Source organism: Melampsora larici-populina, assembly GCF_000204055.1.
Source record: "Melampsora larici-populina 98AG31 unplaced genomic scaffold MELLAscaffold_4, whole genome shotgun sequence".
Taxonomy (NCBI): Eukaryota; Fungi; Basidiomycota; class Pucciniomycetes; order Pucciniales; family Melampsoraceae; genus Melampsora; species Melampsora laricis-populina.
The window spans coordinates 50,348-72,229 of NW_006768768.1; the positions used below are offsets into that span (position 1 = coordinate 50,348).

General features: G+C 40.2%; 7 protein-coding genes across 7 annotated transcripts; 5 read left to right on the forward strand and 2 right to left on the reverse strand.

Moving 5' to 3' along the window:
* Positions 1-1,069: 1,069 nt before the first annotated feature.
* On the reverse strand, positions 1,070-3,532 carry MELLADRAFT_92206 (uncharacterized protein; the record flags this gene model as incomplete). The annotated part of the gene is made up of 10 exons (XM_007405814.1): positions 1,070-1,649; positions 1,737-1,911; positions 1,980-2,108; positions 2,188-2,292; positions 2,377-2,491; positions 2,551-2,674; positions 2,737-2,888; positions 2,963-3,071; positions 3,157-3,302; positions 3,377-3,532. 10 exons carry the CDS (start codon positions 3,530-3,532, stop codon positions 1,070-1,072), a joined length of 1,791 nt encoding a protein of 596 aa, XP_007405876.1.
* A 513-nt stretch (positions 3,533-4,045) lies between these two features.
* Positions 4,046-4,808, reverse strand: MELLADRAFT_92207 (uncharacterized protein; the record flags this gene model as incomplete). Its single annotated transcript, XM_007405813.1, has 3 exons — positions 4,046-4,055; positions 4,181-4,184; positions 4,244-4,808. The coding sequence occupies 3 exons, from the start codon at positions 4,806-4,808 to the stop codon at positions 4,046-4,048; spliced, it is 579 nt and encodes a 192-aa protein (XP_007405875.1).
* A 3,853-nt stretch (positions 4,809-8,661) lies between these two features.
* MELLADRAFT_59789 (uncharacterized protein) lies at positions 8,662-10,924 on the forward strand (the record flags this gene model as incomplete). Its single annotated transcript, XM_007405399.1, has 6 exons — positions 8,662-8,704; positions 8,869-8,960; positions 9,027-9,404; positions 9,505-10,017; positions 10,128-10,388; positions 10,556-10,924. The coding sequence occupies 6 exons, from the start codon at positions 8,662-8,664 to the stop codon at positions 10,922-10,924; spliced, it is 1,656 nt and encodes a 551-aa protein (XP_007405461.1).
* A 63-nt stretch (positions 10,925-10,987) lies between these two features.
* MELLADRAFT_54924 (uncharacterized protein) lies at positions 10,988-11,739 on the forward strand (the record flags this gene model as incomplete). The annotated part of the gene is given in 3 exon segments (XM_007405400.1): positions 10,988-11,123; positions 11,190-11,630; positions 11,648-11,739. Coding segments are annotated over 2 exon segments (484 nt in total), but the record flags the coding sequence as incomplete, so codon positions are not given.
* Positions 11,740-12,287: 548 nt separating this feature from the next.
* MELLADRAFT_33497 (family 20 glycosyltransferase) lies at positions 12,288-14,410 on the forward strand (the record flags this gene model as incomplete). Its single annotated transcript, XM_007405401.1, has 8 exons — positions 12,288-12,469; positions 12,545-12,735; positions 12,831-12,969; positions 13,067-13,366; positions 13,442-13,542; positions 13,644-13,846; positions 13,947-14,170; positions 14,308-14,410. 8 exons carry the CDS (start codon positions 12,288-12,290, stop codon positions 14,408-14,410), a joined length of 1,443 nt encoding a protein of 480 aa, XP_007405463.1.
* Positions 14,411-16,302: 1,892 nt separating this feature from the next.
* MELLADRAFT_124114 (uncharacterized protein) lies at positions 16,303-17,208 on the forward strand (the record flags this gene model as incomplete). Its single annotated transcript, XM_007405402.1, has 6 exons — positions 16,303-16,426; positions 16,542-16,613; positions 16,721-16,819; positions 16,922-16,969; positions 17,040-17,105; positions 17,183-17,208. 6 exons carry the CDS (start codon positions 16,303-16,305, stop codon positions 17,206-17,208), a joined length of 435 nt encoding a protein of 144 aa, XP_007405464.1.
* Positions 17,209-19,301: 2,093 nt separating this feature from the next.
* MELLADRAFT_92210 (family 71 glycoside hydrolase) lies at positions 19,302-21,748 on the forward strand (the record flags this gene model as incomplete). Its single annotated transcript, XM_007405403.1, has 11 exons — positions 19,302-19,530; positions 19,628-19,753; positions 19,858-20,006; positions 20,121-20,281; positions 20,344-20,679; positions 20,770-20,791; positions 20,888-21,015; positions 21,084-21,119; positions 21,183-21,185; positions 21,229-21,302; positions 21,384-21,748. 11 exons carry the CDS (start codon positions 19,302-19,304, stop codon positions 21,746-21,748), a joined length of 1,629 nt encoding a protein of 542 aa, XP_007405465.1.
* Positions 21,749-21,882: the final 134 nt, after the last annotated feature.

The window sequence follows — 21,882 nt, forward strand, 5'->3', positions numbered from 1 at the left end:
TAAAACGCTCTTATAGGTATAAAGTATTAATGAAAGATGTTGGCAGTGTAGGAAAGCATATTTACAGAGAAGCAATCAGTCTTTTTCCTGATTCTTCATTGAGTTTAAGTGTATTTTGTAGTATAATTTGTGTGAAAGTCCATGTAAAGTGAAATTTGACAAATTTTGCACAAGTCATGTTGCTAATATCTGATACCAAGTTGTCCACAAACTTGGCTTAAAAATATCAATCACATATCATCCTTTGGAATTTGGTCAAAAGCTTCTTTGATAAATATGCTTTCCTACATGGCCAACATTTTTCATTAATAACTTTTTTCCATATCTCCACATCTTCACTATGAAAATTTAGTTTCAAATTGGACTTTTGTGTTTTTTTCATCCACTCAGGTACAAAAACAACTATTCATCATTGAAGATGATGCAAATTGGTTGAATGCTTCTTTGCTAAATGTGCTTCATGGCACGCTGAACAACTTTCATTATTCACTTTCTCACTCATCTCCACCCCTTCAACCTCAAAAGTGGCTTTCAATCCATATTGGTGACATTATTATCACACGCAGGTACAAAAACAACTATTAATCATTGAAGATGATGCAAATTGGCTGAATGCTTCTATGTTAAATGTGCTTCTTGGCACGCTGAACAATTTTTATTATTCACTCTTTTACTCATCTCCACCCCTTCAACCTCAAAAGTGGCTTTCAATCCATTTTTGGTGACATTTTTATCACACGCAGGTACAAATTCATCTCAAACACATTGAAGAAGATGCACAACATATCCCAAAATTTCACAGTACATGTTCTCTATTTCACAAAATGGTTTCATAATTAAAATTTTTCATAGCTCAATATCATCACAGGTAAGATTGAGTTTCAATTTAAGTGGGGGCACTTTTTTCTTCCTCTCAGGTACATACTTCTCACAAGTTGAAACCATATATATGGTATGTATTTCTTCTCAAAAATATTTTCACTTGTACCTTCAACACAGATAGTAATTACTTCAAGTAATTGAATTCAGGCAATACAACACATTCAATGAAAATACAAGAATATAATAACTAATTTTCCAAGCCTATATTGTCCATCATGTTTATCAACATTCCTGCATCGAGCCCATTTTCCCATTCACCATCTTCAAAATCAGATAACCCATCTTCGAGTGGGTCAGCTGCCTGCAGATCTTGCGGCTGAACTACGACGTCGTCAAGCCTCAAATTTTCAAATAGATGTTCAAAGTCACCTTCTCTTGTTGATCCACATCCCGATGCGTGCAGGGTATCAATTCGGTGACGTTGAGATTTCCAGCATGTCATCAGCTCGAGATCACCTAGCTGAGGCGGTGTTCTCATCAATACTTCCATAGCCTTTTGGTCCCAATGAATCGTCAAAGTGCAAAGTTTTACAAATGTGTTGTGAGTAAGAGTCTTGATAACATCGATTTTGCCACTAGTTGATAATGATTCGATGACTTTGTGTTCCTTAAATTTTTGAATTAACTCCCTGGTCTCATTGGTATCATCATCATCACGCAGATAAGTAAGAATCTTCCAGAGGCGTTCGTGTTCATGTGTCAACCATCGCATGGATCTTCGGATCTCCCAACCAAGCCGTCGCATTTCCTCTTGACCCCGATTTACCCTTGCCAAGGCTCACATCCCCATCTGGGTCCCGTGATCAACAGCCCAAGGCTCCCCCGAGTGTGTAAAGACCCCATCGTTCCAAAACGGGTCGTCAGCCTGCATATGAATCAAAACGGAGTATTCGACAACAGGAGAGGTGGGGACTTCAGGGTGTAGAGCTTGAAATTCTCGAGCAAAGTTGTTATAATTGGTGAGTGTCTTTTTCATCGTGCGTGTTCGTAGTTGAATAGCAAGCATAATGTGTTCTTTCTTGTGTGTGCCTTGAGAAGCAAGAAGGTCATCAGATACCCATTAAAATCTCATCATGGGATACGAATGAATCACTAACCAAGGCGTGAACTGCCACCTACTCTATTTTCTGGATCTAACGGCCTCTGTTCCGCCCGCAAAGAGAGAAACCGAGAGCGGACCTCAGTTTTTGCAAACCAAAGTTTCAAGAAGCAATCCTGGCCGGCCCCTGGAACCAATGAAATACAATGCATGTTATCAGCTTGGGGCTTGAATTTGTTTTTTCCCAATATTAATTGAATACCTACGGGGAAGTCTGTTCAGAAGATCTGAAAGACCAACTTTACCGCGCAGCTCGGCAATCTGAGTTACCAGATCCTGAAATCGAGCTAGGCAATCGAAGGCTTGGAGTTCTTCGCCGGAGTTTTCATCCCTGAGTTGGGAAGTGGTATCAACCTATGGACGATTGAACACTTGAATAAACAACTCGAACTTACCAGATCTTATACATACGGTCTTCCAGGCATAAGAGCTTGCCCAGCTGAAGTTGTTGGCGAATCTTGGTGTCCTTCGATGTTCTGATGTTGTAACTTCTTTCTGAAGCCCACTGAGCTCGGAAGAATTCAGGTGTATAGAGACTGCCGGGTTCGTAATGATTGGTGACTTTGTACCACATGTTCAATGTGCCTTGCGCTTCTACGATTGTCGAGTTGGCGCTGTTCAATCTTCGAAGTAGCCAAGTGGCTGAATGCATTTGATTGCGATTGATCAAATATTCGCATCTTGAAGATATAGCTAAGAGTCGATGCAAACGGGTCGAAGTCCTTAGTCGAGCAATGAGAGGGGTCAGGTCTGACCACAATCTCTCGAGGCCTTCACCGTCTGATAGGCCCCAAAAATCCAGGAAACGTGGGTTGTAAGTTAATTGACATCCCCATGAGTGCACGTAAGCATGGAAGACTGAAGTTCCCAACATCAGTTGTTGTTGATATTCGGGCAACTTATTGTGCTGTTAATCAAACATTATAATCAAACACTAATTAGTACGTATTGAAATGAAATAAGAACATGCCACGTACTCACCTTTTTGATATGCTTGTTGAGGACGCATCCAATATCGTATAGAACACCCACACAAAGATCAGGAAAGTCCTTCATGAGCGACTGCAGCAGACTTAGAGGGTATCGCATCCTTGGAAAAATCAGTCAAGTGAATCAAATGAACATCAATTAGCGTCTGAAGGAAAAAGTGACAAGAGAGTGAGATAATAGCTTACTTTTCGCCACTTTTATATATGTTGGCCATCAATAAAGGTACGTCATGTCGGCAGGACACAGCAAAAAGCCCTGTATCATCGCACTTATCCCAAGTAGATGCACCTCGAGTATCATTGGCCGTCTTATGCGCTTCACCGCAGGGATCCTGAGTTTGTAAGTGTTTGAGTTAGTCTTTATGAAACTATTGAGCACGTATAGTTAATTGATTAAAAATCTTACATCATTATCCTCTTCGGTTCTAGCTGGTGGTGGTTCTGTAGTGGTGTCATGTTTTGCAATTTCCGAAGGTCGGACAAAGATAGCTGGGTATTGTGCTTCGTCCGGATTGTCCTTGCTGGCCAATATGTTGTGTCGGTGTTGAAAATTACCGTCCATGCAAAAAATGACGTCTGGCTCTTCATCTGACACCTTGACTTCCTCTTTTGCAGGTCCAAAACAACGGCTACATCGAGCAGCCCATTCATTGGTGCAGGTAAGCTGAAGACCGTAACTAAGGAGCTCCTTTGATATGACGAGAAGGCGGCTGCACAGCCAACAAAGATGCCTTGGATTGAAAAATCCGAGGTATCATCGGACTCAAATCCTCGGACAAAATCTTTCCGAGGTTTTGATCCAAGGTATTATTTTGCGTCAAAAAATACCTCGGATCAAATCCTCGGACAAGACCTGTCCGAGGGTTTCCATCCGATGATGCCTCGGATTTTTCAATCCGAGGCATCTATGTTGGCGGTGCTGTAGAGGTGGTACGCGTTGGTGAATGGCTGACGTAAGTCTCGTCGATTGCCTCGAAAGCCTCGGGCAAAATGAGGCTTTGTAGATCGGCGGTCAAGGAAGTTCGACCATCCCTCGATGAAGCTTGTAGCTGGAGGCACAGGCGTTTGCCAGACGTCATGATATGCTTGTAATAACGGAATAGAAAAGGCAGTCCGGGGCTGCCGGGGAGACGCTGGAAGGAAACCTTGATATACGAGCTGAACCGCTTCGGGAAGACAGGAGCAGAACCTCACTGGCTTTGAAACTGACCTGCCTACCTAAAAAAGTGCGATCAGTACGTTGCAACTACACTTCAGTGAAACAAAAACTTACACAGTACACCTATAAGATCAACATTTCGATAATGAAATTGTCCTTCTCTGCATTCACAATCATTACTGACATTGTTGAGGTAGCAGTCCTTGCTGGTCCAATTCAACGTTAGTGTTTGAGACTGAAGGAAGGCCGCGGTAAGTTGGTTTTCAAGGGCTTCCCATCGCTGACGAAGTTCCTCACGCTCTAGAGCGTGTCGATATGCTCGATGTCGAGAGACAAATGCCTCAATGCGGACCAAGTCTTGATCTAGAGGCTGTGCTTCTGCCAATGCACCAACACCAAGAGGCATAAATTGACCGTACCGAGAACCATCCTCGTCTTCGAGTATATCATTTAAATTCTGAGGTTCATTATTGAAATGTTCGAGATTCAAGTTATCTTCAATCATGTCATCATTGGTAGTGTTGTTGGCAAGGCCGGCGAGAAATCGTTCACCAGCTTCGATTTCTCGGTCAAGCTGTGCTTCTTCGGCTTCTAGTTCGGCTTTCTTGATCCGGGTTCGTGGACGTGGCTCTGGCTCGTTAGAATCATTGGAACATAATTGCTTCCGGTTACGTGGCATAGTGTAAGAGTACTTCAAAGGGCCTATGAGGTGGTGAATAAGGGTCGATGAGATGGTGATAAGGTGCGGTGGGTGGCGATGACGAGTCCAATATCAGCTTGAGTGGTGAGGTGATGACAAGTCCGATGACACCGGTGTCGGTGTTCTACTTTGGCTGTGTGAGGCATGGTATGTAGTGTATGTAAATGCTGTGTGTTGTAATCGGAAATGAAATGAAATGAAATGCACGACATCTGTGTGCATAGCAGTCTGTATATCCACAATAACTACTGCTATGAAAGCAGTACATACAGTCAAACCCGCGCTAATGCATAATTTGGGGAGACAAATTAAGCTATGCATTATCGCGGGTTATGCAAATAGACATAAACCATCATAATGCATACTTGTATGCATTTAGGCTAAATGCATAGAAAATATGCATTATGAAGGGTTTTCATCGAAATTGTATAGAATCATGCATTAACATGTTTGAATCTCATGTGGGTACAAAAGGCAAGGTGTGCTTTTTCTGTGTAAAGAGAAAGAAATTGTATATTTTGTATTTAAAGACCATTTTAATGTATGTACATACATGACCCGATCGTTTAGGTAACTTGATCAGGGATCTTTTTGAAAAAAATCCGAAATCAATGACTGTTTGTTAAAGGAAAAGAACAGGTCGGACTTGAGTTGATGACTGTACTGTTGTAAAAGATGATCTACTTTGAGACCAAGAGGGGTCGCGGTCCCTTCGATGTGAGCTACGAGACCATTTAGGTATTTTAAGGCTTCAGCAGTGGTAGGAATTGGTTTGGCTTCAATCAAAATATCTTCCGATTCTTCTTGAGAGACATGAGCTTGTTCATGAATCTCCTCAGCAGTTGGAGCGTTTAAAGATGATAATGTTTCGTCTTCAGGATTTAAAAGCTCGGATAAAGACATCCGACTCCTGGATGAGAGTAAACCCAAATCTTGAAGGGATTGCAAATCCTCCTCAAGGTTTAAACCTTCTGGAACGGGTGGGTTGGCTGAATCGAACACTGGAAGGCTACAATTATGATAAAGAGGACAAGCGAAAGAGTATCCAGGAATATCAGAAACATGATCAGCGAGCTAAAGAGGGTATAAAGAGGGACTTACACAACATCATCCTTCAATTTGATGATTCCCGAGTGGCCCCAGCAGTTTTGAATCGTTGTTTTGGTGACAGAATGCCAAGCGAGCTTTGCCAAGCGACACGCAGCGAGAACATCGATTTCGTAGACTTTACTTGCACTATCTTTGCTGTCAAGACGTCGAAGTGAGCGAGTGAGGAATCTTTTGCGATAATGACATTTGAAGGCATGAATAATGCCAGCATCAAGTGGTTGAACGTGAGCTGTGAGGTTTGGTCGAAAAAACTCAAGCTTGATGTTTGTGATGAGATTTGGTGGCACTGTATGACCAGCAAAATTGTCGAGTAAGAGTAAGATCCTTCGGCCTTCAGCTCGTAGGTCTCTATCCCATTTCGTGATCCACTGCTCAAAGATTGTTGAGGTCATCCAAGATGTTGAGTTGCTGTAGTAATCGATTCCAAGCTCGGATGCTGTCTTCTTATTGAAGCAACGTGGGGATTTCCATTGGCCGATGAAGGTCAGAAAATGGCTGTCCGACCCATTGGCGTTTGTAGTACAAACAACAGTTATACGGGCCTTGTTTCCTTTCACACCTGGAGCACTCTGACTCGCTAAGCCACGGTCAGGGGGCATCCTAAAACATATGATAAAGCAATCAGATAAAAGCGAGGAAGAGGAGAAGCAACAGAAGACTTACACGTAAAACAGACCTGTCTCATCCATGTTATAGATATCACCCTGTTTGTACTCAGAAGTGATCTTGAGCATTTGATTCCTTTCGGCCGCGACTGCCTCTGGACTGGCTGATGCAGCCTCGCCGTGTTTTTTGATCTCGCGAAGGTTGTGACGTGCTTTGAATGCGTCACACCATCCACCACTCAAGGTCAGCCAGTCCTTGCTTGGGATCTTCTCAAGTCGAGCAAATTGGAACCATTTTTCTTCAATTTGTTCGCTGGTAAAAAGTTGACCTCTCTTTTCGCATTCACGGAGGTAATTGACAAGAAGCTTTTCAACTTGAGGGAACTTGAGCTCGGACTTGCGTTTGGTTTGACTACTAACACTATCAGCAGTGTCTCGAATCGAAGCCTCTTCTTTCAGCCAACGACTGATGTTTGGCTGTGTGATTCCTAATTCTGGACACACTTTGGAAAAGTGTCGGACAGTTGCAGATTGACTTTCACCACTTTTTTTGTGGTAGTAATTGAGTACCTCGACACGTTGATTGTAAGTCAAAGTCTGTTTGGTGGCTCCAGATTTCCGATTGGTCCTTTTTGACTCGATTGGTTTGGATAGAGAAGAGCAAGCCTTCTTTCGACTTCCGGCATCTAGAGAATTGTTAGGTGATTTTCGTTTACTTTCTTCTTTTTTATCCATCTTGATTTTGGCAATTTTAGAAAGACTTGATTGATAACAGAAGATTATGGATTGTACTGCTTTGAACTCGTAAAGACTAAGTTTTAAGGGTTTGATTTCATCAAGAGATAAGAGTATATCTACTATAAGCTGCTCGGTAATCAAATTTCCTCCGTCATCAAGCCAGTCTTGGTCTTCATGAGCAAGAGTTTGGCCATTCTCTTGATCGGATTTAAGTTGATCAACACGTGTTTGAGTTTCTTCTTTAAGCTTTTCAAGCCCTTTCTCGAGTAGGTGTAAATCATGTTCTTCAAACTGTAAATGTGATGGGAATTGAGAGGGCTTGAGGTCAGATGGTGCAAGAAATACTATATTTCCAATTCGAGTGGCATGAATAGGATCTTCTGTGTTGAATTTGAGTGGTTCAACCCCCAGAGAGGTTGAATTGCTGGCTGACATTGCAAAGATTGTAAACAAAGAAGGTTTGGTTTGAGTTTGTGGAGAAAAAAATCTTCCCAGTGTGGTTTATAACTATGCGTTATGACTTCAGGGATCTAAAAAAAGTATGCATTATGGTTTTTGACATAATTATGCATTTAAGACCAAAATTTGCCCGCACCAGCTGGGTGGAAGCCAAAATTCATGCATTTTCGCTGGTTATGCATGTGCGCGGGTATGCATGTGCGCGGGTTTGACTGTACAGTACACAGAGGTGGTTTTCAAACAAAGTCTTGCTTTGAAATTCAGCAAATATATTCTTGAATTGACATCAAACACATTTGGCTGCATATTGGTCATTAGATAACTCACGGTTTCTGAGCGATAATTGATTCATGCATTTCTGTACCCGTTTCATAGAATTCAACAGGGAAACCATTCAAATAAATTGCATTGGTTGTCTGCATAGTCTTAAAGGTTTAGAAGCCATAACAAAATGAGACATATTTCGATGAGTGGACTTTTGTTCTGACTCATTTTCTGTGTCCCAAATGACCCCGTACATATGGCTAATTGGAACTGCATTGTCTTTTCACCAAGATGTTTTCATGGGAATCGGGATGTTTGACCAAGTCAGCTCCCATTAGAAACTTCAGACCTTGAAATGGGGCATGCTTGTTTTCATATCATTGAGAGGTGACCGAAGGCCCACGTACTCCAATCTGCTGTGCAACGTGCTTGACGTTGGCGCTTGGTATTGTACGTTATCAGATCTTGCAGCACATCAGGTATGGTCATCTGTGTTCATCTCGACATAGGAGCTCGCCACTGCCTGTGTGATCCAATTCAACCAACCTGATTTGGCGTGCGAAAACCTCTTTAGGATTGAACGCACACATACTCTTGAGGATGATCGTAGCTCTTTCACTTTGTTGAGGTGAACGGAATGGGCGTCCAGAATCAAGATGAAGCTGAAGCTGATCGGGACCGTGATTCGGGTTGAAGGGCGTACGTCGGGTAGCCGCGCCGGAAGCTGACTGGGACCGCGTTTTTGAGTTTTCTGGGTGAAATTGAATTTTGTTGTCCGCAGACTCTGAACTTGATCCTCATACTATCCAGACCACAACTCACCAGAAGACCAACCTGAGAAAAACAAGAAACCATTTAATCAGATATCAGTTTTGGGTCTAATTTGGCGATGATGATGAATGATGATGAACCGCCCCGAAGGAAACCCTTGGCTAATCTGGATTTTGGAGATCAAGTTAGTATTCAGTTCTTTACCTTGATGACTATTTTTCAAGAAAGTTGATATCATACAAACCAATAGGACCTTACCGATGACTTTAGAGACGCGCACGATGGTACTCATTCATCTACCTCTGGGATAGGTCATCCACGTGGTAGCACTCCTCTCTCTATCCTTAGTTCTCGTCGTTCAACATCATCACGTCGATTTTCAAATCAAAGTTCAAGTTCAAATCGAACTGGTTTATTACCTAACATGAGTGCTCTTTTGGATTTTCTTGATAGTGATAATTTGGTTTCTTTCAATACTACATTTCAACCTAGTCCTTCTCGTGAATCAGTTCATCATCCTACGCCTGGTCCTTCTCGAATCAATCTTTCTCCAAGATCTGAAAGCTTGCAGTTATCTTCATCAAAACAAACATCTTTGAAAGGAGATGCTCGACATTCTGATCGAGAAGTAAGTCATCATTTTAAAAAAACCCTTGCCTCTTTTTATCATCTTTCACCAGCTTGAAACTGAACATGATGATCTCGCTTGATTATTATTCACAACAAAGGCCACAACTCCCCCATTCAGCCCAGAGGCTCATAACCCCAAGCTAGGATATCCTACTCCTTCACATGTGATGAGCAATCATCGCCCATCATCTCAAAGATCATCCCGGCATAGTAATAGTCCAAGACCTCAAAGTTCACTATCCAAACTTAAATCTCGTACAGATTCACCCGACATTCTTGATGAAACCCATTCTAAAACATCAACTCGATACCGAGAGAAGAATTTGATGAGAACTCAGGAACAAAGACGTGATAGTGGTGTCACAAGGATTCCAACTGCAGCAGATCGAATGGCGGCAGCAGTCATGGAAGGTGCACCAGATGCACGTTGGAATGTCACACTGGCAGATCATATTCAAGCTCCTACTCCTATCAATCCTGCTATTCGAAGATCTAAAGTGGTTGAAGAATTACTTCAACCTATTCAACCTTTGGTTTCTGCTCAAGGTTTAAATCAAGATGGTTCAGGTAGCTTGGAAGATAGTGATCTACCACAATCTTTGATAGAAGAAGTACGCAACCTGTTTAGTATTTTTCCAAATTCATCATGAGACACCATTAATTCTAATCACTCGGATATGTGGATGACTAACTATATATCAACTTTTTCAAACTTTGGTAGACCAGGGGTGCGCGATTTGCTGGTGCTCAGATTCATAATCCCCTTCCATCAACCTTTGTCACACCTGCTCGTCCTATGCCTCATCCTACTACGCAAAACGATAAGGAAACGGATCTGGATATCCATACCTTGTTGAATGCACATCGTGATCGAGACAGACCCAATTCTCATTCGAATCTTGAGACTGAAATGGCTGATATCAGTCGATTGGTACCTAAGATAAAACAGCATGATACGATGGATAAGCGTGTCAATGAACTCGTAAGTTTGAGATGAGATGGGCAAATGATTCGAGTTCATAGTGCTATGTGGCCTGTTTGATTCACACCTTCAAGACGTGATCTCATGATCTGATCAATAATACTGACTGAAGTCTACATTATTTGGTTTTTTTGACATCACTAATACGTACACTTCACGGCATGTAGCTTTCTCATATTCGAGCGGATCAGGTTGTGAAAACAAATTTAGCGGTTGCATTGGCTGATGCTAGATCAGAAGTTTCAGCTTTACGTGATGAAGTTCGTTTGTTAAGGATAGGAGTTCAAAAATTAACCGATGAAAGACCATCACATCATCATCATTCGGCCGATGCTCGACTTGAACATCTTGATCATTTACGTGATGAAGATGATTGTCGAAAAAAACCTAATCATCGATATCCTACTACTAATCAGAATGAACTTGAAGATGAATTGAGGGATCTCACTCCTACACATCGTCGTCATACAGAAACAGGGTTAGGATTCTTTCTTTTCACTGTGTCATGTGTACAGCAAGACTGGAAAACCAACTGAAGACGAATGTCGATTCCGATGCTAAGATTTTTCTGGCCGTTCTTTTGTTTTCCTCATTCTAAGTCGTCATCGTAATTCTGTGGCCCATCTTGATGCACGATTAGATCCGATGGCTCAGATGAAATCGACTAGTTTACCTGATTTATTGAAAGACCTTCATACGTCTAAGCCCCATTTCTCATCTGGAAAGCGTAACGAAGTGAGTACTCTTTCATCATACCCTCACGATAATTAGTCAGGACTGATTATCTCTTCAAACGTATAGGATACCCATCATGAACGAAGTTCAAGTCAACCTGTTACTTCAACAAAACATCCAACCACTAACCTATCAAATCCAAATCATCATCAAATTAATATCACTCAATCAAGTACAAGATTATTATCTGAAATTGTTTTAGCGATTTCATTCACTAGATCAATAGATGAATTGATTCATGAAGATTTTATTTCTTCTAAACATCGAACTCGTCAAAGAAAGAAAAAAAATGATGTTCATGAAGAAGAAGAAGAAGAGGAAGAGAAAAGTCAAGATCAAAAGAAGAAGATTGATCGGAATTCGAGTTCAAGGAGTGATGTAGAGATCTTCAATTTGAATAACTTGAATGGATTATTATCTAGATTAAAAGTTTGGAAACATGTGATTAGAAGATCTGTAAGTGAAGCAGGTTGAAAGTATCAAATTGAAATTGAAATCAGAAAAAAAAGGAATTTGGAAGGAAATCAAAGTCGAAATTGCAATTGAAGTTTCTTGAAAGGTTATACTTGGATTGAATTATATTATTATTATTTTCTTGAACTTTGTTTTGTTAGTAATTTGTGTTCATAGTTATTATTATCGTGTATGGTTGTATATTGTGATTTGTGTTGTTTAATTGTAATAGATCAACCATCAATTTATATTGTAGCAGTGAATGAGATGTGAAAATGTAGTTTTGGTGAAATGTAGTTTGAGAGAAAGCAGTTTGAATTTGATCTGGTTTGCTTCGATCTGATTTGAATTTGACTGTTGCTGCTGCTAATTGACAATCCAACTCAAACCATGGATACAAACTTAGACTCACTCAATCCTACCCCTGCCCCTTCTTTGATGTTCACTCCTTCTCCTTCAAGACCTTCGTCTGCTGCAAAATCTTGTTTGCCTATCTCGACCACTACCACTTCCACTGCTTTACCGGCTTCAAATCATCATCGATCGATCTCAGCTACATCAAATCATAAAACTACTATCATGCCTAAACTTGATTCTAATTCAGCTAGGTTGATTGTAGTTTCAAATCGATTACCTATCACTATTACGGCTCATTCATCAGAAGAAAATTCAACTTCAACTTCAACTTCGAATATCAATTATAGTTTTAAAATGAGTAGTGGTGGTTTGGTTAGTGCTCTTAGTGGTTGTAAAAGACAAATGTCATTTAGTTGGATTGGTTGGAGTGGTTTGGCTGTACCTGAATCGGATCGGGAATCAGTTCAATCTAAACTTTCATCTGAATATTCTTGTAAAGCAGTTTGGTTACTTGATGAATTAGCAGATAGACATTAGTTTAGTCATCGTTTTATCAAAACATTCTTTCCTAACCGTACCAATCAAACTAACACTTATTCTTTTTTTTCCAGTAATGGATTTTCAAATTCGATTTTATGGCCACTTTTTCATTATCATCCTGGAGAAATGAATTTTGATGAATCTAATTGGGAAGCATATAAAGAAGCTAATTCGATCTTTGCTGAAGCTGTACATGAAGATATTGAAGAAGGTGTTAGTAAAGGTGAAGATATTTTAGTTTGGGTACAAGATTATCATCTTAGTGAGTCATCAAATCCAATTCTTATGTCTATCCAATGATATCTAAAGATCATGAATTGATGATTGATTCTATTTTATTTTGATGGTGGTTTTTAGTGCTTTTACCAATGTTACTCCGTCAGCGTGTTGATCGTGCTTCTGAGGTCGGCAACCTCACTGGTGGAGCTACCAAACGAGGAAAAGTCTTAATAGGCTTCTTTCTTCATACTCCCTTTCCATCTTCTGAGATCTACAGGTAATGAAAACCTCATTTCTCTTGATTTGATGCTGAAAGCTAACCTTGCAGCGTACAAGCGTAAACTGATCATTTTGATCATATCCGATTCAATTAGGATTTTACCTGTCCGACGAGAAATCCTCTTAGGACTTCTACATTGTGACCTAGTCGGATTTCACACATATGATTATGCTCGTCATTTTCTTTCATCTTGTACTCGGATCCTTGGTCTACCTACTATGCCAAATGGATTAGTTTTCGATAATCATTATGTTCATGTGGGATCTTTTCCAATTGGTATTGATCCAAAACAATTTCATGATACCTTGGAGAAAGAATCAGTCAAGAAACGCATCGAGGCTCTTAATCAACGTTTTGAAGGTATCAAAGTGATTGTAGGGGTAGATAGACTTGAGTATGCTAGGCTTCATCTATTAAATTTTTTAGGTTACTTATTAACTTTTTTTCCCTTATTTTTTTTGACATTAAGTTATATTAAAGGTATTCCACAAAAATTACATGCCCTTGATGTTTTTCTATCTGAACATCCTGAATGGATAGGCAAAGTAGTTTTGGTTCAAGTAGCTGTACGTACGTCACTCTCTCAATATTTATCATTTCGATTCCACCTGCCTATGTGTGAACGTATCGTTGACCTTCAATGCGCAATGTTGAAACCTACCACCATTTAGCGTCTCGACAAGACGTTGAAGAGTACCAAAATCTAAGAAATAGCGTCAATGAACTCGTGGGTCGTATCAATGGTCGGTATGGTACAGTTGAACATATGCCAATCCATTTCTTACATCGAAGTGTATCTTTTGAAGAACTTTGTGCACTTTATGCAATTAGTGATGCATGCTTAGTGACCAGTACTCGAGATGGAATGAATCTTGTATGGAAACCAAAGGCTTTTTTCTTCAATTTTTTCTTCATCTAACTTGAAAGTTTACTAATAAGTGGCTTTGATTCTTCGGTTTGAAAAACGTTTGTAGGTTAGTTATGAATATGTAGCATGTCAAGAACTTCGACATGGATGTATGATCTTATCTGAATTCACTGGAGCGGCTCATTCATTAAATGGTTCGATCATTGTGAATCCATGGGCAACTGATCAAGTTGCAGATGCGATTAATCGAGCGATGGTTATGTCGGAATCTAAACGAAAGGAAAACTTTGAAAAATTATTTAGTTATGTTTCGAAATTTACGGCTGCACAGTTTAGTGATTTCTATCTATGTTCTTTTTCTTTTTTCTGATTAGATATATATTATTTATCAATTCTTTGTTTATTCGACTTACTAATCTGATTCTTTTGTTTTGCTGGGGTTCCTTTTTTGAATTCAAACTTTTTAGTTGGGGTTTAACATTTGTGGCAGAGATGCAGAAAAATTTAAAAGAACAAGATGAAGGAATTGGTGGAGATGGTCATCATAAACGACAAACTACACTTCAATGAAGAAGTTCAAGTTTGAAAGAGGTCAGAAGAAGAAGAAAAAAACTTTAGGATTCAAAAGAAACAAAACAGTTTGTTTTTTTTGAAATTCAGAGATTTCTATGTATGTATGTAGATGTAGTATATATATATTTTTTATAGAACCAATCCAAATTGAAATATAAAGAGTTGTTGGAGTTCTTCACTTTTTTTTACTTTTTGTTTTGCAATTGTTTTTGGCTCTTTGATTTTTTTTTCTTCAATCAAGTATGATCATACAGATATGTTATTGCAAAAAAATATAAGTATGCAGGTTAGGTCAAAGGTAACTTTAGAGTTGGTCTGAAGACTTTTAACAAATTGATTTTGTTTATAGTTTTTTATCTTGTTTGAAAATGACAATGAAATGATGGATATAAAAAATTGTGTACATAGGTTTAAATTCTTTAACATCCAGGAAAGGTTTGAAAAAGAGGATGAGAGATGTAAAAGAATGGAAGTAGAGTTTTGCTGTAAGATTGGTAATGTTTGCCTTGGATAATTTAGTGATGATTGTTGAAAAATAGATTGAAATCTTGATGTGTCAAAGTTAAAAAAAAAACGGATAAATGTAGGAGAAAATAATCTAAAGACCAGAATTGATGAATTTCTTTTCAAAAAAAACTTTTGGATGGTTCATTTTGGATTTGGATGAATATGTAGGCCCAACCATTCAAGCTATAGCACTTGATTCCTATTTGATCAATTTGATTCATTTTTTTTGATTGGTTTTATAGAAATTATCTGAGATAATGTGTTTTTTTGGGGGGGCGGTTATGAGGATGAAGAAGTGGGTGATAACTTATAAGGTAATTTTTTTTTGAGTAGATTTTGAATTCTTTTTAAATGAATGTGTTATAGATTACATACTTTGTAGATCTATTGATTTCTTTATTGATCATTATTGTTTGAATTGATTGGTGAAGAGACGGTTTAGTAAAACTTAAAGGATGGAGGAGCTTGAGAGGGTGTCATGGTGAGAAACGTAGGGTTTTCTTTTGTTTTGTAAATCTTCTTTTAAGGCTCGTGATCGGATTTCCTAGACCTCACTTTGACAAAAAAAAGGTTTAATATGATATATACACACTTGAGCCCTTCTTGCGCTTCGCCGCGCCCTGTTTATATAATTGTATGTCACATTGTTTGATAATGTTGCAATCTTTCTCACTAAAGCTTCAGCCAATCCTAGTGCTATCCTTATATGAGCGCTCTAGGCAAAGAGCTCAACCAGTTAGAGGTCTGACTGGCGGAGGCGGGATAGAGAGTGGGGAAGGAGCTTTATCAAACCCACAGGTAGGGTGAGCGAGTAAGACGAGAAGAGGGGTTTGAAAAAGAGTTTTTGGCCAGAGTGAGCTGAGAGGGAAAGCAAACGAGGGAAACGGCGAGGATGGGAAATATCAGATGGCGACTACCCATCAATTTCCATGTATGATTGAAATAGTTATATGACGAAATAGTGGATTGTATGTTGTTTCCTCTGCCTTCCTCCCACTTTGTTTCAACTCTATTGATAAGTACGTTCTCCAATGACAGCAAAATGATCAAAGTACAAGTCCCATATGGTCTGACTTCAAGGTCCACTCATATTTCAGCCGTGGCTGAATTATTTACAATCAACCACAAATTATCAACAAATTCAACACCCTCGGAAGTCTTGCGGCGTTGCTGAACATTTTATCCTGGATTTCTGTTTTCCTCAAACTATATCTTGGCGCTCAAATGGTACAGCCGGCGTACTACACGAGAACAGACGCAAAGACACAAGGCGTAAAGGGTGAAAAACTGTGCGGAAAATTTCAAAAAATATTTCCTCAAAAAGAGAGCCATTAGGAATCAGGATACATCCCACACCTTTCAACTCTTACAACGTTATCTTCATGAATCGATTCTGGCTTTCCGTCTTTTGCGTCGCGACCTTTGTGTCTTCTGCCATGACTCGCGTCCACGAGATTATTTGCAATTCCCCCCCAGGCTTGAACAACCCCGTAGGCGGCTCGGTTAGTAAGTGGTATTGTTTTTCGTATGGATCGTCAACACTTGATCTTTGCGTGTGGCACCTCCTTCGATAGCTTATTGATAATCATTCTCGTTCTTTCAATCTCACTCAAATTATAAGCTTGCTACACTACTGACGGAGAAGTGGAGAATACATACAACTGCGACTGGAAGTTTTGCACCCAAGCAAAGGGTGAGTCGCCGATCTCATGACTTGACCCAGTTCCTCATCCCTTGATTCGGATCATCAAGCACTAACGCACATTTCCCATCTTTGAATCATCTCGGTACTTCTCTCAGCCAATGGTTGTGAAGTCAACGGCTATTCATGGCCTGCGGCTGAGACTTTCACGTGTGACAAAACTTACGACCTTTTAAATGGAAACGACTACAAAATCGGTGAGTCCTCGACTCTTCCCTTGCTTGGGTTGGACACACGACCCATGTCCCCGTTTCGCCGTGTGAGATCGCCTTCATCTAACGTCCTACACAACTTTTTAGCTTGCGATGTCACCGCGGATTACAATAAAAAATGTCAAGGCCAGCATAGTAAGTCACCTTTGGGTCTCAACAATCGTCATACTTGCCCATTAACCATATGATAACAACTTCATTATAGCCGCAAAATGTTCACCCGGTAACCAAAAACGTGTAGCGAAATGCAAGACGATCGCCGTTCATTCGCGTGAGTCTCTTACGATTATTTGGCTTGATCAAGTAGCGGAGCACAAGTCGCTGATGCTGTGCTATCACGCTCTTCAGATTGTACTGGTTGCCACTTCAAGTGATCTTGAAGCCGTCTTTCTATTCAACTGGGCTTCTCATACAATATAAGCTGTCTTCAATTTCACCTCAAACCCACGCTCTTGTAGAGGTAGCGTTGAACAATTTGTTTCATCCAATTGACATTGAAATTAGATCCAGTACCGTCAGAATATGAATACTAGCAATCAATGACACTGAAAAGAAAGGAAAATGATCTCGGGACGAGTGCCATGAAATTTATGAAATTATGTTGGGTATATGTAACCACATCGTAAATGGTGAAGGTTTCCAATAGGAAGAATAAGAAAGCAAAAGAAGTGTAGGCCAAGAATCAACAACTTCAAAGCAGATACTACTGCCATTGATATAATTCCAAATAAAAATTGATGATAGGAGACAAGAAGGGATAAAAAACACCTTTGATACACGTTTTTGAAAACTGACAGGGCCATGAATGGCTCGAGTCATTGAGTGCAGTGTGGATGTAGTATGTGGTCAAATCATATTGTTGGCAAATTTAAGGTATAAGATATACAACATACAAATTGAGAGAAAGGTGTAGATGAGTGTTTGGAATGGTACAATCGGAAGTGGCTTCCACGTTGAGCTACATCCACAGCTGTGTTCATGGCACTTACAGCAAGTCCTTGATGGGGCTCACACTCTAAGTTTATTCTATGTATGCAGACATCTTGTCATTTCTCTAAACTCCGAGCCATCAAATGTATTCAAATGTTCCATACCTTCGTTTTGAAGCTACATCACCGTTATATCTTGGGTTTTGGCTGCAAAAATTCCCACATTTTGATCACAGGCGCTCCAATAGGACCCAGGAATACTGGATTCGTCCTTAGCTGGGTTTTTGGATCCGAGGAAGGTCCTTTGACAGAGTATATACATTGGAAGTCGCTTATCATGACACCTCGCCGTTGGTGACAAGGTGTAATTTCTCTCCATCCCCAGCATTGCTATGTAGTAGTTACATTCTTGTTTGCAGGGTCTTTTTAGCACCGGGTAGTGTTGATGGCCGGATGATTCATGTCGTCTTGAAGTGCTTTTGCATTTGCCTGGGCATGATGAAGTCTACCTGCGAAGCAGTTTATTCATGTCAATTTGTTGGCGAGTCAGCTTGCCCCATCGAGTTCAAAACGGTTACTTTGAGGCCAAGCAATTTTCACGGTCCGTGATTCAATAAACCAAAATTCTTCAACGGGCGTATAGGGTTGACAAGAATCATTTGAAAGCTACATATTCAAGACGATCTGAATGATTGGTAAAGCTTCCTTTTACAAATATCTTGAAATTGGTGTATACCCAAGATTTCAAGAAATTACCCAGAGAATTTGGAATCATTTTGACAGAGCCGAACTGCATCGAACGAAGAAAGGCAATCACGACGATTTTAAAGTTGAATGCATCGATATCATGCTTTATTTCAAGATTCGTTTTACTGGCGGGTGTAGCTCATCATCTGGTTTTGCATTCTAACCGATTGAAATCTTTTTGAGGGTTTTGTAAGAATATCTGGTCTCCAGCGGCTGGGTCTGATTTATGACGAAAGGATTCAGAGGATCTTCAACGTCCCGGTCTGTCACTTCGGGAAAGAAAGAAATAAGCTCCCGATTGACTCTTCCTTACTTGACATTCTGCTCGCTACATACACCCGATGTTGAAGTGGAGCGGATTTTTTCTGAGGTGGTATGAATTCTTTCTGATATCTGATCTGATCTGATCAACGCCATCTTGAGCCTCGGGATATTTGAGGATGTGTACTTTCACGTTTGCTGGGTACTCTTCATCTACAAGGAAACGACCTTCTTTGTAAAGGAAATCACGCGACGAACTTTACGAGTTCCGGAACACGTCAGCAATCTAAGTTTTCCCTTTTCCTTGGGAACCTATTCAGGACAGCTGGGCCACTCTTCTTTAAAAGCTCATGTCCGTTTCCCTTTTGTCAATGTGTCCCCCAATCAACCATATTCCTCATCAGCATTTGCTTTCCTCTCCATAAAAAGTCTTAGGCCGAGCTCGATTCATTGCCTCTATACCCTTCTTATAAATTGCCTGTCGGTGCCATAGCGTCGAGAAGTAGTACCAAACTTGTTTTCTGCGCATCATGTTTTCTCTGGTTTGGATCGCTCTCATTGCCGCTGCATCCACTTCTGCTCGGCCACCGTCCACTTCTACCCGGGCTCAACCTCACCGCCAAACCGCTTTGACTCAGAGATCTTATGTCGATGATGTGGATAGTACAGACACAGCGAATTCAGCGCGTAATTATGTCTTTGCTCATTTCATTCAGGGTAACGCGCAGAGCTATACGAAGGATGATTGGGTGGCAGACAGTCAGTTCATGCTTTAGTTTCAATCCTTGAGTAAAGAATTTTCATTGAACAAAACTCTGACTGGTTTCGATTTCTTCTTCTTCTGGATGCGATCAAGTGACGTCTGCTCAAAACGCCCACATTGATGCATTTGCTATCAACATCGGAACAGATCCCACTAATGCAGTTCAGCTTCCCCTTTTATATGACGTAGCGGACTCTCTAAATTTCAAGGTTTTCTTGTGTAAGTTATTGAAAATACAATCTTGACATTGTCCCTAGTCACTGAATTCACTTCCTTTTGAAACTGGTTCATATTTCTTTGGCCGTCTCGCTGTCGCACTCTAGCATTCGATATGAGTTATTACGGTTATGGAGGTTCTTCAGGTGATATAGAGAGAACTATCAAACAATTTGCAAACCGAACGAGTCAATTTAAATACGATGGAAGGGTCTTCGTCTCTACATTCTCAGGAGAGGTCCCTGGAACATATTTGGTGATTCATTGCCCATTGTTGACAATTATCTCATTGCCTGTTCCAAGCCTAGATATGATCAGATTCAGAGGGAAAACTTACAGATTGGTCTTCAACTTGATCCAAAAATTATAGGACGGAAATGCAAACTATCCAACAACCTGGTGTAGCCTCAAAGCCTCTCTCAGAGGACACGGTGTTGATGTGAGTAGCTCAAGGTCCTCTTTCTCATACTTTCCTGCTCGAATGTTGATCCAACCATTCACCATGGAACGAAACAAACAGATATATCTTTTGTGAGTTCTATCGATACGTCTCCCAACTTGATGATGGTCTAATCATGGCTTGATGTCTACAGACCTGGTTGGACTGGCGTCAAGCCCTCCGTTACACGCTGTGCCGATGGTCTACTATCTTGGGACGCTTGGCCTCCTCACTCTGACCTCATCATGGGCAATAGCACTAGCACTCATGATAATATCACCTCACAAGAAAATTTGTATTTTCCTGATACAGCTTTCATTGCTTCTGCAGAAGCTATGGGAAAATCATTTGCTTCTCCAGTTTCACCTCTTTTCTTCAAACACTTGGGTGATTCACCTGGTGATAATTTAATCTATCGTAGTGATGATTGGATGATGATCAATCGTTATACCAAGTTGATTCAACTGGAAACTAAACCACAATTTATTGAGTAAGTCGCGCAATTCATACCACCTTTCAATTGATGACTAGAAACGTCTAATGATGAGGTTGACATCCGGTTAATTTTATCTTTTGTAAGACTACTCACCTGGAATGATTACGTGAGTGATATTCCTGGAAGCTAGGTCGATCGGAATATCTTCTATGTCTAACTTCAATTCTCTGGCTTGATCCTCAAATATGACGTGATTACTTAGGGAGAAAGTCATTACTTATCTGATCCTAGACCCTCAGCCAATCTCCCTCAAGGCGCAGTTTCAGCTCATCAATATGTCGATGGATTTCCACATACCCCTTTGCTAAATTTGACGTCATATTTCAATCAGTGAGCATGATTTTCGACCTTCATCGAGATAGGTAAATAAATTGAAAGTTTTGTCCTTGATTTCTCAGGTGGTATAAAACTGGAACCCCACCCGTCATGAACCAGTGAGTTTCTCTTTTTGGGGCGTGTCAAGGAGACAAGTTTGCTTCCAACGTGTCTGTCCACAGAAGGTAAACCGTGTCTTGTCTCTTATCAATTTTTATGATCCACTAGGACGACAGTGTATGTATGGTATCGACCTCACCTCAAAAATGCTATCGCGTACAACGACACCCTTCCAATTCCAGGTGAGTAAAAAGAAGTAAAAGATTGTAGCAAACCACTGAATAATTGACTCTGAGCTTCAATGATTTCTTTTGCCTAATTAGCTTTTTCTAATTTAACCGAAGATAGGATTTATGCCTACTTGATTCCAAGTCCTGATACCAATGTGACTTCAATCCGAATTCTATCGGGTCCACAAGTTTTAGAACAAGTCCTTTTTCCTTTGGATGATGCTAGCGCATCTACTTCACCTGACCTTTGTCGGATGTATGAAGATGTTTCAAATGATAATGAAGCTGAAGTAGATGGAGATGGAATTTTACTTTCGGCACCTTTTCAACCTGGATCACAATTCATTGAGTTACTTGATAAAAAGGGTAGAACGTTGGCTAGCCTTCAAGGATTAGAAATTGAAGAATGTCCACAAACTTATAATTTTAACTATTGGACAGGATCACTTTCTGCTTGAGCGTACGAAAAGGAAATAAAAAAAAAGAAATCTGAAGTGAAAAAGACGGCGCTCTCAATGCCAAGTAATTTGTAAATACATTTCTTTTGTTAGGAAGTTTACACAACTGTTGATTTCAGGAGTGTTGGGTTTTT